The sequence below is a fragment of the Callospermophilus lateralis genome, chromosome 2 (assembly GCF_048772815.1).
Source record: "Callospermophilus lateralis isolate mCalLat2 chromosome 2, mCalLat2.hap1, whole genome shotgun sequence".
Classification (NCBI taxonomy): domain Eukaryota; kingdom Metazoa; phylum Chordata; class Mammalia; order Rodentia; family Sciuridae; genus Callospermophilus; species Callospermophilus lateralis.
Window position 1 is genome coordinate 204,593,174 of NC_135306.1, and position 16,771 is coordinate 204,609,944.

The window sequence follows — 16,771 nt, forward strand, 5'->3', positions numbered from 1 at the left end:
GGCCAGAGTCAGGGCTGCTCAAAGCTCATGACGGCCTCCAGAAGCAAGGGAGCAGGTGGGCAGGGAGGGAGGGGCAGGGCAGCTGGGCCTGCGGTTTGGCTGGTGGCTGTGAGGCAGCTTTCTGGGACTCCTCACCTGTCTAACTCAGAAGGTGAGAGATGGAGAGAGGCAGGAAGAAAGGCCCAGGGGCGGGGAGCCCGAAGATGTGGGGACACTCAAGACTTCCAGTGAGGTGTAACCAGACTCCTCTGAGCTGCGGGACACAGGGCGTCCTGGTCCTCACCCCTGGCCTGGTCCTCCGCCTCCAAAGCCCCTCCCCTGTCCCTTTACATAAGGCCTGGGGCAGGCTGGGCCTCGGGTCAGGCCCGCGGCCATGGCCTTCACGGACCTGCTGGACACCCTGGGCGGGGTGGGCCGCTTCCAGCTCGTCTACACGGCCCTGCTGCTGCTGCCCTGTGGCCTGCTGGCCTGCCACAACTTCCTCCAGAACTTCACGGCTGCTGCGGTCCCCCATCACTGCCAGCTTCCTGCCAACCACACAGGGGCCACCACCAACGACTCGGGGGCCTGGCTGAGGGCCACCATACCCCTTGACCAGCACGGGGTCCCTGAGCCATGCCAGCGCTTCACAGAGCCTCAGTGGGCCCTTCTGAGCCCCAACACTTCGGTCTCTGGGGTGGCCACCGAGGACTGCAAGGACGGCTGGGTCTATGACCGCAGCGTTTTCCCGTCCACCATCGTGATGGAGGTCAGAGGGAGCCGTTTGGGGTGGGGGGCTGCTACCTAAGGCCAGGGCTCAGTGTCCCACTCTCCTCGCAGTGGGATCTGGTGTGTGAGGCCCGCACCCTCCGTGACCTGGCTCAGTCCATCTACATGGCTGGGGTGCTGCTGGGGGCCGCCATGTTTGGCAGCCTGGCGGACAGGTGAGCTTCTGGATGTGAGTGTCCCTACCACCAGTGATGGTCTCTGTGTTTTTTTTCTTTTTCTCTCCCCCACCCCCCGCCCCCGCCGTATCAGGATTGAACCCAGAGGCACTTAACCACTAAGTCATATCCCCAGCCCCTTTTAAAATATATTGTTTAGAAATGGTCTCGCTGAATTGCTTAGGGCCTCCCTGCTGAGGCTGGTTTTGAACTCTTGATCCTCCTGCCTTAGCCTCCAGAGTTGCTGGGATTACAGGCGTGTGCGATGGTGCCCTGCTATGCTAACATTTTTTTATAAAAGTTTACTCATATTTTCAATGGATAATGCTAAGTGCATTTACATCCTTCAAAATCCCAAAAGATACAAAAGAGCATGCAGAAAGAAAGCTTTCTCGTCTCACCCCATCGCTCCCTCCATGGGGCAGCCCAGTTTCTACATCTCCAATTAGAGAGATCTTTATTTCTGTGTGTGTGTGTGTGTGTGTGTGTGTGTGTGTGTGTGTACTGTGCTGGTGTTTGAACCCAGAGCCTCACACATGCTAGGCAAGCACTCTACCACTGAGCTACAACCCCAGCCCCTATTTTCATTTCTAAATTTTTCATTAAGTTTTATAATTTGGGAGCTGGGGTTGTGGCTCAGTGGAGGAGCACTTGTCTAGAATTTGTGAGGCACTGGGTTCCATTTTCAGCACCACATAAACAAAATAAAGGTCCACTGACAATAAAAAAAAAAAAAACATTTTGAAAAAGTTTTATGTTTTTTGATGCACACATGTACATAGCTATGGGTTACAAGGTGCTGTTCAGGGCAAGTATATAATGTGTAATGATCAAATCAGGGTAGTCGGTGTATCTATCACCTTAAACATTTACCACTTGTTTGTGGTGAGAACTTTCAAAATTCCCTTTTCTGGCCATCCTTCCTCAAGACATTTTGAGGTTTTATGCAGCCGGTCAAATCAGTATATGTGCTTGCCCCTTCCTTTTCATGCTGTGTAAGGATGGGACTCAGGCCCTTGCACATGCTGGGAGAGCCGCACCCCCAGCCTGCTCCCCCAACCCCGTGCACATGCTGGGACACTCCCCACAGGCTCTAGCCCCCCACTTGTCTTCACTTTGGAGGCTTCTCCATATTCCTTTGGAAAAGCTGTGCTGTCCTCCCTAACGTCCACACTGCATCCTGTGTACCAGTGAGCCAGAACTCACCCCCACGGAAAGACTGTGAGACAGAGGGGGCCCTGGCTTTGAAGAAGTCCAGCTCCCTCACCTCCTCTTCCCTCCCCTGCCCCTCTTGCCTCCGTTCAGGTTGGTGGGGAGGCCCTCCCAGACTCCAGAGCTCACCCCCTCAACCCCTCATCACACCTGGTCTCTCTACATGTGAACTTGTATCCTATCCGGAGGGCCTCCATGTCTCCAGGCCTCAGCTCAGGCCTGTGCCTTAGAGATGCTCAATGAGCAATTGTAGAATAATGAAGGAAGGAAGGAAGGAAGGAAGGAAGGAAGGAAGGAAGGAAGGAAGGAAGGAGTGTATGTGTCATGGGTGTGTGAGGAAGAAACTCTGTCCACACTTCTTGGTCTGCTGCCCTCCTGGACAAGTAGGGCTAGCACTCTGGCCCTGGGCCCTCGTATGCAATGGGGTGCCATAACCCTGCTACCCTGGCCTTGGACTCCTCCTGCCTCCTATAGCAATCAGCTCCCCTGAAGACTCCATGCTGGGTCCTGCCCCCACAGCCTGGGTCTGGCCAGGGCTCATCTCCCTGTGAGTTCTGGTCAGAGGCCTCCTTCCAGGAAGAGCAACACGCAGGGGACCCCCTCCCTACCCACCACACTACCTCTGGGTCTCTGCAGAACCTCTGCCTTTCCCGGGCCTGGAATAAGTCTCTTCATCTCCAATTTTCTTCCACATGGTGTCCCTCCGGCCACCCGTGCCTGGGTCCCAGCTGTTGCCCTTCCGTTTTGGGGGGTGGGTTTCACGGCACCCCAGCTTCCCTGTGGCTGATTTCCCCTTACCAGAGTGGAAGGCCTGGGCACTGACTGTCAGGGATGCCGCTGCTGCTCCTGAAGCCTAACGCTTTGTCCATTCCCTGGGCTCAGGCTGGGCCGCAAGATCCCCCTGGTCTGGTCATACCTGCAGCTGGCAGTGTCAGGGGCCGCTACGGCGTACATCGACTCCTTCAGCGCCTACTGCGTCTTCCGGTTCCTGATGGGCATGACCTTCTCTGGCATCATCCTCAATTCGCTCTCGCTGGGTGAGTTCAGCCGCAGAGCAGCCTGGACGGCTGGGGCTAGAGGAGAAGGGGAAATGTCAGCCCCATCTTTCTTATTTCCTTTGGCTGGAGTTCTCCTCCAGGGGCCTCAGCTCAGAACACCACCAGGTTCTAGGCCAAGGAGACGGGGCTTGCAGATCTTGGACCTGCCCGCAGCCAGGGGGGCCCTGGCAGCTTTGTCCTTGGTCTGGGGTCTCATTTCCTCCTCTGTGAACCGAGAGGGCCGGTTTATTTCATTTGTGAGTTAATCGACAATAACCACTTACTAAGTGCCCATTGCATACCAGGTTTAGTGTGGGACACAGAGGTGACTGGGACACGGAGGGCAGTGGGACAGGATGCTCTCCAGAGCTGCAGACAGCCCTGAAATTATGCAGCCCTTATAAGGGTGGGGTTTACCCGGGCTGCTGGTGGCTTCTCTCAGCTGAGGCAAAAGGATGGCAAGTTTGAGGCCAGCCTGGGAATCCCACCTCAAAATAAAAAATAAAAAGGGCTGGGGATGTAGCTCAGTGGTGGAGCTGTTCCTGGGTTCACTTCTCAGTACTGGAAAAACAAACACTTGTGGTTTCTCAGCTCCATGGTGGAGATCCGGCTTGTTGGATGCCAGGGAGGAGTGTCACCTCCCAAGTGACAAGTGGCAGGATCAGTCCTCAGCGCAGGCTGGGATTTCCCGGGTGGTCTTGGTGGAGAGGTTCATGGGATAGTCGGAAGCCCACCCTGAACACGGGCTGACACGGGCTTGTGCTTCACTTAAATTCCTTACCTTGCTCAGAAACTGCCACCACCCTCAGCCACCCAATGACAGGATGGGATTTTAATCTCAGGGATGGAGAAGAAGTTTCATTCACACGCACACACATACACACACACATACACGTATCAGACACACGTACACACATCAGACACTGCTGGAGGCTGGGCACTCTGTCCTTGGGCAGCTTAGTCTGCAAGGAAGTCTTTTTTGAGACTCAGTTGGGTGCTCCAGAGCCTCCTCAACAGGTCACACCTTACCCCTGGATTGTGCCACAAAAGTGTGATGACTCTAACATCTGCTCCTGGATCGTGCCACCAAAGTGTGAGGACCCTCACGTCTGTTTCTATCTCCCCTCTTTATCATGCACATCATTCTACCCTTTTTACTTTTTCCAGTGCCGAGGGTGGAACTCAGCTCCACCCCAGCCCCGTTCTGCATCTTGAGTCTTTCACTTAGCAATGCCATCACTGGCTCATTTGTTGATGCCTCCCGGGGGACCCTATGGCCACTTGAAGGACTTTGGCTTTAATTCCAAATGAGGCAGGAGGCCCTGGGGGATTCTGTGCTGAGTGGAGCCCTGACCTGATTTAGTGTTTGAGGTTTGACAGGATCCCTCTGGCAGATGCCATTTGGCACCAGAACAGAAGCAGGGAGTCCAGAGAAGAGGCCATTGCCCTCATCCCAGCAAGAGCCAAGGTTGAACTGGGCCAGAGGGTGGCAGCAGAGCAGATGAGAAGAGCAGATGGTGGCTAAACTCTGAAGGCAGAAACAGGATTTGCTTTGCGGGTGGATTGCACTAACGGGCTCATTGCTCCCTGGAAAGAAGTATCCTCATTAATTTGTCGTGGATGCCTTGGAAGGATGTATCGCGATTTATTTAACAGTCCCACAGACAAGTGGCAGGCTCAGGTTTAGGTTTTATCCAATTTTTTCTGCCTATAGAAATTTGCAATTTGTCTTCACATGAAGTTAAGCGTCTATTTTGAACCCAGGGCTTCCTGGAAGGTAGGCACACGCTCCACACTGAGCTATGCCCCCAGCTGGGTCGACCATGTTTTGATAGCATCATGAACCACTCTATTTCGTCTGTACCAGCCATTCCCATCCCTTGCCCATTTCCCTTTAGGCTTGCTGGTAATTTTCCTATTGATTTGTAAGAACACTTCCAATATTAGAGAAATAGCCTCTTATCTGTTGAGTTGCAAATATTTTTTGACTTTTATTTTTTTGCCAATGTTATGACTTTGCTTATTGTGTTGTGTGTTGTTTATTTCTATTTAGACATTTCTTTTTTTATAAATTCAGATTTGTTTAACCTTAGCCTTCATTTGATTCCTTCTGATTGTGAGTTTCTCAGAATTTTGAGATTATATATATAAAAAAAAAATCTAACCGTGAGTTCTAGCACTCTTGTGGTTTTATTGTTTACGTTTAGTAATTTGATCCCCCAGTCAGGACGCTTTGGCCTGAGTCTCAGTGGGTCTTGGCATGAGTTTATCGCCATCAAGAGGCCGGGGAGTTAAGCAGCTCCGTGGGAAGGCAGGCTCCCTGAGCGCACTGCCGTGTCCTCTGCAGTTGTGGAGTGGATGCCCACCCGGGGCCGGACTGTGGCGGGCATCTTGCTGGGCTTCTCCTTCACCGTGGGTCAGCTCATCCTGGCTGGCGTGGCCTACCTGATCCGCCCCTGGCGGTGGCTACAGTTTGCGGTCTCAGCTCCCTTCCTGATCTTCCTCCTGTATTCTTGGTATGTCCGGCAGGAGTGAAGAGGAGGGGAGAGTGCGCCGGGGGGACCGGACACTCACCTGGCCCTGCAAGAGGTCGGGATGGGAGAGGCTGGGGTTTGCTGGACCTGGTGGGGACACAAGGGACAGAAAGTGCTCAGGGGGACCACACGCTCCTGAGTACTCTCAGGTGGCCTTCAGAAGGTCCAGTAAAACCCCTTCTGTTTTCATGAGGCTCTGGGACATGTCAATCATTTTGTCTTTCAACTCCTCTGTGCCTCACAACAGCCCCATGACATTTTATAAGAGGGAGGCTAAAGCGCAGCCCAGAGAGGGATCATGATTTAGTAAAGGCCACACAGCTAGGGATCAGAAACAGATTCAGAGTCAGGTGTGGTGGGCGCACACCTGTAATCCCAGCAGCTCAGGAGGCTGAGGCAGGAGGATCACAAGTTCAAAGCCAGCCTCAGTAACTTAGCGAGGACTTAAGCAATTTAGCAAGACCTTCTCTCAAAATAAAACATAAAATAAATTTGGGATGTGGCTCAGTGGCTAAGCGCCCCTGGGTTCAATCTCTGATGCTCCCCCCGCCCCCCAAAAAAAGACAGAGAGAGATTGAATACTGAGTCCACTGTAGTCTCTAAGGACCCTTCAGTGATTCTCTAATATACTACAAAAAAGGGAAGGTGACATGTCCTCCAGTCTTCTTGGTTCTGAGACAAAGGACATTGCACCCTGTTTTAGGATCTGAGAGAAGGTGGATGTGGGTGTAATTGGGTTTGGGAAATGGAATGAGCTCTACCCAGCCCTGGTCCTTCTGCATCCTTCTCTCCCTCCCAGGTGGCTGCCAGAGTCATCCCGATGGCTCCTCCTTCACGGCAAGTCCCAACAAGCCCTGCGGAACCTGCAGAAGGTGGCCACGATGAATGGGAGCAGGGCCGAAGGGGAAAGGCTGACCAAAGAGGTGAGTAGGGAGGAGGGAGCAGGGGAATGACCTTCCAACTCGAGGACCACCTCCGGGTTCCACAAGCTCTGCCACCTTCCCAGCAGAGTTCTGGTGTGGGAAAGATGTCCTTTAAGCACTGAACGGCTGTGTGACCTGGGGCGAATGATTCAGCTGCTTCTCTCGTTGGTCTATCCACCTGTGCAGTAAGGAAATAACCTTCACGTTGACCTCCAGTCAAAATTTAATAAAAGCAAACAACTTAAGATAGCAATCATAAAACAAAATTGGAGAATCGATAACAAAGAGCACCATTTATCACACATTCCATTCTTTATAAGATAGTTATCATTCATTAACAATACTGGCTGTTTATTAAGCCCTGTGTGAGGAACTATGCTAACAGCTTCTCATACGTCATCTCACTTAATGCCTCATTGGTGCCCGTGAGGAACTGAAGCTTGCGGGTCAGGTAATCTGCCTAAGACACACAGCGGGAAGTGACTCAGAACCTCTGCTTTCACCACCGCCTGATACTGTCCCAGGAAAGGGGGGAGCTGAAACTCCAAACCTCAGCTCTTGTGTTCCGCCGACCTCAGACGGCAAAAGCCATGCCAGAGAACTTCATTTTAGGTGAAGCGAGGCGAAAATAAAGTAAAGGAAAAGTGAGGCTTCAGCAAAAAGCACTCTCAAGGGAGAGATGGGCCGTCTCCAAACAGAGAATGGCAAAGGAGACAAAGGTGTCCCCAATTTTATTACTGTTTTATTACATTAAACAGTAATAAAATTTGACCTTAGTCGGTCCTCACTGGAACTGTCACGGTGGCCATCCTCTTGGGGTGACTGTAATCCCAGCAGCTCAGGAGGCTGAGGCAGGAGGATCACAGTTCAAAGTCAGCCTCACCAACTTAGCGAGGGCCTAAGCAACTAAGCAAGACCTTCTCTCAAAATAAAAAATAAAATGAATTTGGGATGTGGCTCAGTGGCTAAGTGCCCCTGGGTTCAATCTCTGATGACCCCCAACACACACAAAATGAAGGTGTTCCCAGCAGGGACAGGAGGCCCTGGATCCTTTGCTGCCACTGATCACACATTCCTCACCCAGGTGGTGAGCTCTTACATCCAGAGTGAGTTTGCAAGCGTCCGCACCTCCAACTCTATTCTGGATCTCTTCCGAACCCCGGCCATCCGCAAGGTCACATGCTGTCTCATGGTGGTCTGGTAGGTGAGGGGCTCATTCCAAGACTTGACCTGAGGCAGGAACGTGCCTTTTTCTCCCACTGACAAACTCTGTCCTGAAATATTCCCAACGCAATGAGCAGGTGAGCTTTGCAAAGCCAGTCTCATCCCACCCCACCCCCTCCCCGTTTCTGATGGAGCTCTCTGCTGGGTGCTAAGATAGAGTGATAGATGAGACATTGTGTTGGTGAAGGTCTCCTCCGAGGGTAGGGGTGAGTGCCACTGGAATCTCACAGGCAGCTTTTCTAGAATGGACCTTGCACTATCCCTTTGGGCTCTCTAGGGAGATTCTGGGAGGATTCTAGGGGATTCTGGGAGGTGGCAGGGGATTCTGGGGAGAGTTCATTCTGAAAAAACACTTCCAAGTCCAGGAGGGAACAGCTAGAGAAACCATGATGTCCATGCAATATGACAAGTATCCAAACAGCATTCTGCTCATGGCTGCAGAGGGCTTCACCTAGCAGGTGGCATTCGAGTGGTGGTTAATCAAGTTTGCCAGGTGGGCAAAAAGAAATTCCAATAGATACGTTGCCATGAAGATGAGAAATGGATAAGAATATAAAGATGGGCTGGGGAGTAGCTCAACGGTAAGTATGCCCCTGTCTTTAATCCCCAGCACCATCACAAAACAAAACAAAAAATCCACATCTATTATTTGAAATATAGTCCCTTCCATACTCAAAGGAAGGGCATTAAGTTCTACCTCCTGAAGGGTGGAGTCTAGCTGAAATTACCTTCACCCAAATGTTTGCATCTTTTCTGTAAAACTGGGGTTTCTAAAAATTATTTTAACTTTTTAAAATCATTATTTTTTTAAAATTTTTTTTAGTTGTTGATAGACTTTGATTTTATTTATTTTTATGTGGTGCTGAGAATCGAATCCAGTGCCTCACACATGCCAGGCAAGTGCCACTATCGCTGAGCCCCAGCCCCAGCCCTGTTTTAACTTTTATTTATTTGTTTGTTTGTTTGATTGTGCAGCACTGGGATCAAACCCAGGACCCGGTGTGTGTTAGGCAAGCCTGCTACCAGTGAGCCATATCCCCCGTCCAGATTTGTTCAATCATTTACTTAAATAGATTCATATATGTGTCATTTATACCTTGGGTTCTAATTTAGTAACATTATTTATTTTGTTTAATAAATACTGTATTATTTACTTTCCTTCTCTGTTCTGGCTTTGGCCACTGGGAGCTTGTTGTCATAGGCTCCTATGTCCCTCACTTACCTCCATCTCCTTCTGTCTTTATTTTTTTAGCACTGCTTTAACTTCAGGGCTAAGGGGTGCTGACAGGAAACCAAATGCACTCCAGGGTCCATGGATGGGACTCAGGGGAGTGGGTGTTAGGAAGAGATGATGGGAGAAGCCTGGGGTCCAAGACCAAAGTCAGAGACTTATGAGACCAGGAGGGGATTCTAACTCTCCCAGGAGAGGAGTCCTATGTCAACCATCCTGTGTCCCCTGTCCTGGGCCCAGGACAGTGAAATGGTGGAACAGGATCATTCTGCCATCTTTGCCAGGTTCTCCAACTCTGTGGCTTACTACGGCCTGGCAATGGACTTGCAGAAGTTCGGGCTCAGCATCTACCTGGTACAGGCTCTCTTTGGTATCATCGACATCCCAGCCATGCTGGTGGCCACCACCACCATGATTTATGTGGGCCGCCGGGCCACAGTGGCCTCCTTCCTCATCCTGGCTGGGCTCATGGTCATTGCCAACATGTTTGTGCCTGAAGGTAAGCCATCGCTTCTGCCTGTGCTGCCCTCTGGGATACTGCCACACAGGTTCCTGGAGGACTGGGAGCCCCTGGGGTCTTGTGGGCAACACGTGCCATGAGAGAACAAGGCTGAGAGGTGTTTTTTGGATCTGGGGGAAATGTGCCTAAGGATTAATGGAGTTTGTTAAGCACTTAGTGCCTAGTGTCAGTGCAGGAAGAAGATCCACCAAGGTCATGAGTCTGCCCTGAATCAAGGACAATCTTGACAGCAAGACCAGACAAATGCATATAAAGCCACTGGAGAGCCAACTGGTGACTTCCTTATGCCAGTGATGTGTGTGTCCACTCGGAGCAGGCAGCCTGTCCATGGGTTGAAAAGTTAGGACTTGAACCTCAGCCAGCCTGGTCTGGCTAAAATCACCTTCACCCAGAGAAAAATCCCAGAGCCCAGGTGCTCCACACCACACAAAGGGACTCTCAAACCCTCAGTACTTAAAAGCTGTTCAGTGACTTCAGCAAGAAGCCAGGATTGACTATCTGGGACCTAGAACATGTGCCAAACTATGTGCCCAGGTGTGACCACAGCTTTGCCACCATGGCCTGGGGCAGGTCATCTAACTTCTCTGGTTCCTCACCTATAAAATGGACAGGTGTTATTGTTAGTATTTTGGGACATTTTCATCCAATCATTTTTTCTATTTATAGATTTTGTATTCTACATAATTGAGACATCATTTATATATACATATATATGTAATGCAATAATGCAAATAGGATTATCTATATGTACACATGTACATTGATCATCCTTTTCCATTATTATATTAAAAACATCCTTTTCCATGTTAGTACAACATTTCATGGGCTTGATTTTTTTTATTGGTTTATATTTTATTGAGATTGGTGTTTTTCAACTCTGGCTGCATATTAGAATTAGATATTTAAAAAATATCCAAACTTGAGGCTTTGATATAATAGATGTGGGGCAGGGCCCAGGTGTGGGTGTTTTATGGAATGTCCCCACGAAATTCCAGAGTGCAGCCTGGGCTGCCACCAATCCAAAGGCAGTACCTTAATATCTTTGACCATTACCCTCATACAGGACATTCAAATTGGGGTTTTGCAATATATAAACAACAGTTGAGGACAGGGAGGCTAGGAGATGATAACAGTGACCAAGTCACTCAATTGGATCAGGGCTGTGGACTAAACTCAGGCCTGACTCCAAAGCTTATCTCCAGTGGATCTTGGTGACAAACAAGAGAGGAAGGAGAGCCAGGGTGCAGTGGCACAAGCCTGTAATCCCTGTAGCTCCAGAGGCTGAGGCAGGAGGATTGTGAGTTCAAAGCCAGCCTCAGCAAATTAGCAAGGCCCTAAACAGCTCAGCCAGACCCTATCTCTAAATAAAAATATAAAAAGGGTCTGGGGATGTGGCTCAGTGTTTAAGCACCCCTGGGTTCAATCCCCAGTACAAAATAGAGAGAGAAAGACACATGGGGTGGGGGTGGGGCGCAGAAGTCAGAGAAGGGCAGTTTGGGGACTTCCAGTTGGACACTGAGGTGATAGAATTACAGGCTCCCTGCCTTGATGCACCTCCCTCAATGGCTGTGTCCCCCTCATCCCTGCTTAGGCCCCTGAACTTCACCCTCTGCCTCCTTCCCCTACTCTTGGCATTCCCCCAGCCTCCCACCACATTACCCTGCCACCCCCTGTTCCCACACTCAGCCTCCCTTTCTCCCCCTTAGACATGCAGACCCTGCGCACCGCCCAGGCAGCTCTGGGCAAGGGCTGCCTGGCCAGCTCCTTCATCTGCGTGTACCTGTTCACGGGAGAGCTGTACCCCACCGAGATCAGGTGGGTGTTCGGAGGAGAGGCCCGGCGCAGAGCTCTCTGCCCAGACACCCAGGGCCCAGCCTGAGTGCAGGCTGTGTGCTGAGTCCTCCCTCCCACAGGCAGATGGGGATGGGCTTCACCTCGGTCAACGCCCGCCTGGGGGGCTTGGCTGCGCCCCTGGTCACCACGCTCGGGGAGATCAGCCCGGTCCTGCCGCCCTTGGGTTTTGGCGCCACCTCGATTCTAGCAGGCCTGGTTGTCCTCTGCTTCCTGACCGAGACCCGCAACGTGCCCCTGGTGGAGACCATCGCTGCGATGGAGAGGAGGTGAGCGGCCCAACGACCACAAAAGAGAAAGAAGGGGGTTGAGTGTAGCTCAGCAAAGAGCCGCGCCTGCCACCGCCCCGAGTTCCCTACCTAGCCCCGCAAAAAAGAGAAATAGACCAAAGACCTGGAGACTCGGTTGGAAATGAAGCCTGGTAGAGAAATGGGGAGAGGAGAGAGAGGCAAGTGCAATTTGAAGCAAAGTCAGATCGTTGCAGGGTTTTGAACCGGGCCCTGAGTTTCTGAACAACAGAAAGGGAGACCCTGTTGGGGGAAGAGAATACCAGCTCCCCAGGGTAAGTAAAGCTTCCCTCAGTGTTAGGCTGGAGGAAATGTCTCTCCTGGGCCTCCTTAGAGAGGTTACTGAGCTAGGTGACAGCAATGTCCTGGACAAAAAGTGCAAGAGGGGATCTGATCTGGCTGTTCCAGAGTGAGGCATTTCTTAGTCACAGCATGCTCAATGAAGACCCTTAATTTTGAAGAGCAGGGACAGGGGTGCAAGACACATCACTTTTTCCTGAACCACTTGCGAGAAAGTTGCTGGCATTCCTTCCAAGTACTTCGATGTGTATTCCTCCAAACAAGGATATTCTCTTACATAACCACAAACCACCATCAAAATCAGAAAATCAGTATTGCCATGTGACCACTGTTTCATCTTTAGGCTTCCAGCCTGTTTCCGCAACAATGTCTGATGTCTGGATCCAGCAAAAAGGATCCAGATCCCAGTCACAGAGCTTTTAGTTGTCTCACTTTCCTCAGCTCTAGTAGGTTCTCGGTGTTCTTTGATTTTTCATGACTTCCACAGTTCTACAGGGTTTTTTAATCATTGAAAGAACCAGTGCAACCAAAAGTACACCCAATATAGTGCCTCACAATACAGCAGGAGAGCACAGGCCAGCATGGCGGGGGCACAGGTGCATCGCCCAGGGTTCTCACTTTAGCCCCTGAATGGCTTGTTTCTGTATCTCAAGCCATCAAGACAAATTCTGCATCTCAGAGAAGCCAAGGCACAGGTTTGCTGATATATATATATATATATATATATATATATATATATATATATATATATATATATATATATATTATATATCTCACTGGTCATAACCAAAGCCAGTCTACATAACCAGGCAAGCCAGGTAGAAACCATAGGTGTGATTCTAATAAAAGATGTAGACAAGCTGGTAAAGGCATTCCTCCAGGGGAGAATCAGGCCCTGACCACACATTACAAATTACTAGCTAGTACTGTTATCTCACCCCTGTCTTGACAGATGGTCAAGGTCATGGCTCCATCTTTAGAGATGAGCTCAGATGCACCACAGCTTTGAAGATCACAGATCAGTTCTTTTCTGGGGTTCCCTTTGGTTGGGGTTTGCTGATCTTACAGGTTACCCTGTATTCATTTCAGGTAGGAGCACCTAAGAGTGATGCCCTCTCCCTCCACAGATGCCCTCTGCCCAGCCACAGGCTCTGACTCCTCTCCATATGGAGCTGTCCCCTGTGGGAACATCCTTTTCTCCCACTCGGCTTCTGACACCTCAGGTCAGGCCATCTATATGTGTAGACGTCCTCCTCATCTTGCCCCAGGTCTGATGCCTGTTCCTGGTCACATCCCTCACCTGGTCAACCCATGACCTGCTTAATCTCTGATTCTCCATACCAGGACACTGTCCTTTCTAGGCTCTGACACCTGAGGCCAGGCCACCCCTGCGTGTGGATACCACCTTGTTTTACCCCTTGTCATAGTTTTGGTTTTGTTCAGGAAAAGATGGGAAGAAGAAATGCTTTGCGCATACAAACACACACACACACAATAATAATAATTCAATATAATCAGTATTTGTTTATTTTTTTTAAATTTTAGTTGTAGATGAACACATTATCTTTTTTTTTTTTTTAATGTGGTGCTGAGGATTGAACCCAGTGCCTCCATATGCTAGGCGAGTGCTCTACCACTGAGCCACAACCCCAACCCAGTATTTGAATATATTTTTGATGATACAGGTTGTCATTCTCGTAAAGAACTGAGGGACAATCCCCTTTCTTCTGCCATTCCCCCACATCATGCACTTCTAGAGTCCCCTTGTCCTCACAGCTTTTCCTTGGGATTAGACCAGCCACACCCAGTAAATTAGCCACACCCAGCACCTGTTTGCATGTGAGCTTCTGCAGAAAAAAATTTAAATCAGAAGTCTATTAAAGTGGAAATAGGCACAGGGCTTATGGAGCAATCAGAACACAAAAATGGGCTGACATCTCAAAGAAGCCAAGCCCTGCCCTTGGGTAGATACTGGCAGAAGCATGTCCAGATGGAGCTGCACCCCAGGAAGATTAGTGACCAAAGCCAGGAAGTCTCTGAAGAGCTCTGCAGGCTGAGGATTGTACCTGGGATTTGATTCAGGCTTTTTGAAATCTTATTTGATTATTAGCCAGTGAGTTCCTGCCATGTGTCAGACACAAAGCTAAGTACGGACTGAAGAGGGAGAAAACAGATGCCATCTCTACCCTCTTGGAGCTCACAGAGCAAGGGAGACAGAGAGGGAAAATACACACAAATAAACACACACAAATACATGTGGTAGTAAGAGAGACCATGCGGTGGAGAAGGAGGAGGGGTCAGCCAGGCTGAGAAGGGAAGTATGTCCTTGGAGGAAGGAACAGCCTATGAAATCCCCCCGAGTCCCAGAGTGCCTGGCTTGCAAGATGGGGCAGGAGGTGGTGGCAGAGCCAACCTTAGAGGGCATGTTGAGAATTTAGGCTTTTAAGCTGGTGGAGAAACTGCTGTGGGGCAGGGCTTGGAGGAAGGAATCTGTATGTCTGAGTGACAATTTTTTGTTTTTCTTTTTTGTTATGCTGGGAATCCAACTGGAGGCATCACACAGGCGAGGCAAGGAGCTATATTTTTAAAAGAGCTTTCTGTCTAGTTGGCATTATCATTCTCAGTCCAAACAGGGTCTCAGTCTTGGCTCTAGGCATTTCTGGCCATTGCTGCAGAACAGTGTTGCTCAACTTTTTTCAGGTGATTCATTAGGGTCATGACTCCTCATGTTGGAGCAAGCACAACCAAAGAACAGCTGACTGGCCATGTTTTAAAAGTTCTTTCATGTAAAACTTGAACATTCACAAAGGAGGAAATGCAAATAGGAAGTAAACTGAATGAAAATATGCATCTCAGTCAGAATCAAAGAAATGCAAATTTTAAAGCTACTGGGGCAGCTATTGGGGTGCAGCTCAGTGGGTCAGCACTTGCCTAGCAAATGTGAGCCCCAGGGTTCCAACTTCAGCACTGGAAGGAAAAGAAGAAGAAGGGGGTGTAATAGTTTTTAAATATTCAATAAGGAAAGATTTTAAAGCCCAATGGTAATAGTTAATGCAGGAGCCTGTGTGGGCAAGGGATCTTTCTGGAAACTTCTTTGACACAACTGATCATGAGCTGTAGACATTTTTGTATTCTTCTAAGTAGCAGTGACATTTCAAGGAATTTGTCCTAAGGAAATAAGCTGACATGTGGTCACAGTTTATATATAAAACATATCCAGAGCTGGAGTTTTGGCTCAGTGGTGGAGTGCTTGCCTAGCATGTATAAGGCACTGGGTTTGAGTCTCAGCACTGCATATAAAAAATATATATAAATTTCCAAAACACCCAATAACTTAAAGTTCTAGTACATCATACAGAGAGTTATGTTATAAAGAGTCTGAAGTAGTAGACTGGGGATGTGGTTCAGTGGTAGAGCACATGTCTAGCATGTACGAGATCCTTGGTTCCATCTCCATTACTGGAAAAAAAAAAAAAGTTTTAAATGGCATGAGCAATTGACAAGGTGTCTTACACCTGTAATCCCAATGACTTGGGAGACTGAAGTAGGAGGATTGGGAGAAGGAGGCCAGCCCAGGCAACTTAGTTAGATCCTGTCTCAAAATAAAAAATAAAAAGGGCTGGAGATGCAGCTTGTGATAGAGCGCCCCCATGTGCCTTCCCCAGTACTGCAAAAAAAAAAATGTACTGCCGCAGGGATAGTTACAAATAAGGATAAGCAGCATATTTAAGTTATTTATATTTTCTTAATTATCTCATGAAATAGACTTGGAAGGGAGAAGAAATATGTTAACATTGTTGTAGTAATTGCCTCAACGTAAGGGTGATGGTTTATGTTTTAAAAGTTAGGGTTTTTGTTGTTATTTTTGTGGTGCTGGGGATGGAACTAGGGCCTCATGGTGCTAATCAAAAGCTACCACTGAGCCACATCCCCAGCAAAAAAAAAAGTTTTAAAAATGACCTTCAAATTACCTCTGTGGAGCAGATTTTCTTTGGCACTCACGGGGAAGAGCAAATGAACACCGAGCTGAATCAGCCCAAGGACAGAGAAAAAGCACTAGAAGGTTCAAAGGCAGGACTAAAAATATGGGGTAGTAGGAAGAGAGAAAGGGAGCCTGCTACGTGAAGAAATCATCATGATAAATTAAATCAAAACCAAATATTAAACTATAATGAATTTAAACTCCTGAACCAAACGATTAGAAATAGGAGAGTTCAAAGTTAAGAATAAAAACTGGGATGAAATGGTTGGGCCACTGAAAAAGTTCTCAACACAGAACTTGCTAAAAGTAGACAAGAGAAATGGGCGAGTCAGGCAAAGGATTCAAACGAGATGACAGGAGCTTCCCTTTATCTTTGAACAGAATGAAAGAAGCCCCTTCCAAGAAGGAGGCAGAAGAGAAAAGCGAGGAAATCGCCCTTCAGCAGCTGGGAACTTCTCTTCTCAAAGAAACCATCTAGGCTGCCCGGAGCCTGGCGCAGGCTGGCAACAGCTCACCCCTGTCCAGACCCGCCCTGGGGCTTTTCTTGGAGGCACCTGGTGCCGACTCCAGGCAAGGTCTACCAGGGGTCAGCATGGCCCTGGCACACAGCCACCCAGTAATTAGCTTTACAAATATACAGGGACTCCACTTCCCAAGGACCAAAAGAGAGATTGTTCTCTGTAGCAATAAAAGACCTATTTTCCTTTGCCATTCCCAAATCTGCCCCTTCTGTGTCTCTGTTTACTA

General features: G+C 49.1%; 1 protein-coding gene across 1 annotated transcript; it reads left to right on the plus strand.

Annotated features, from left to right (window-relative positions):
• The first annotated feature begins 373 nt into the window (after positions 1–373).
• Positions 374–16,502, plus strand: LOC143391946 (solute carrier family 22 member 20). The gene is made up of 10 exons (XM_076844762.2): positions 374–748; positions 820–923; positions 3,018–3,172; positions 5,520–5,688; positions 6,506–6,629; positions 7,714–7,829; positions 9,369–9,583; positions 11,311–11,419; positions 11,518–11,724; positions 16,406–16,502. Exons 1-10 carry the CDS (start codon positions 374–376, stop codon positions 16,500–16,502), a joined length of 1,671 nt encoding a protein of 556 aa, XP_076700877.2.
• The last annotated feature ends 269 nt before the right edge of the window (positions 16,503–16,771 follow it).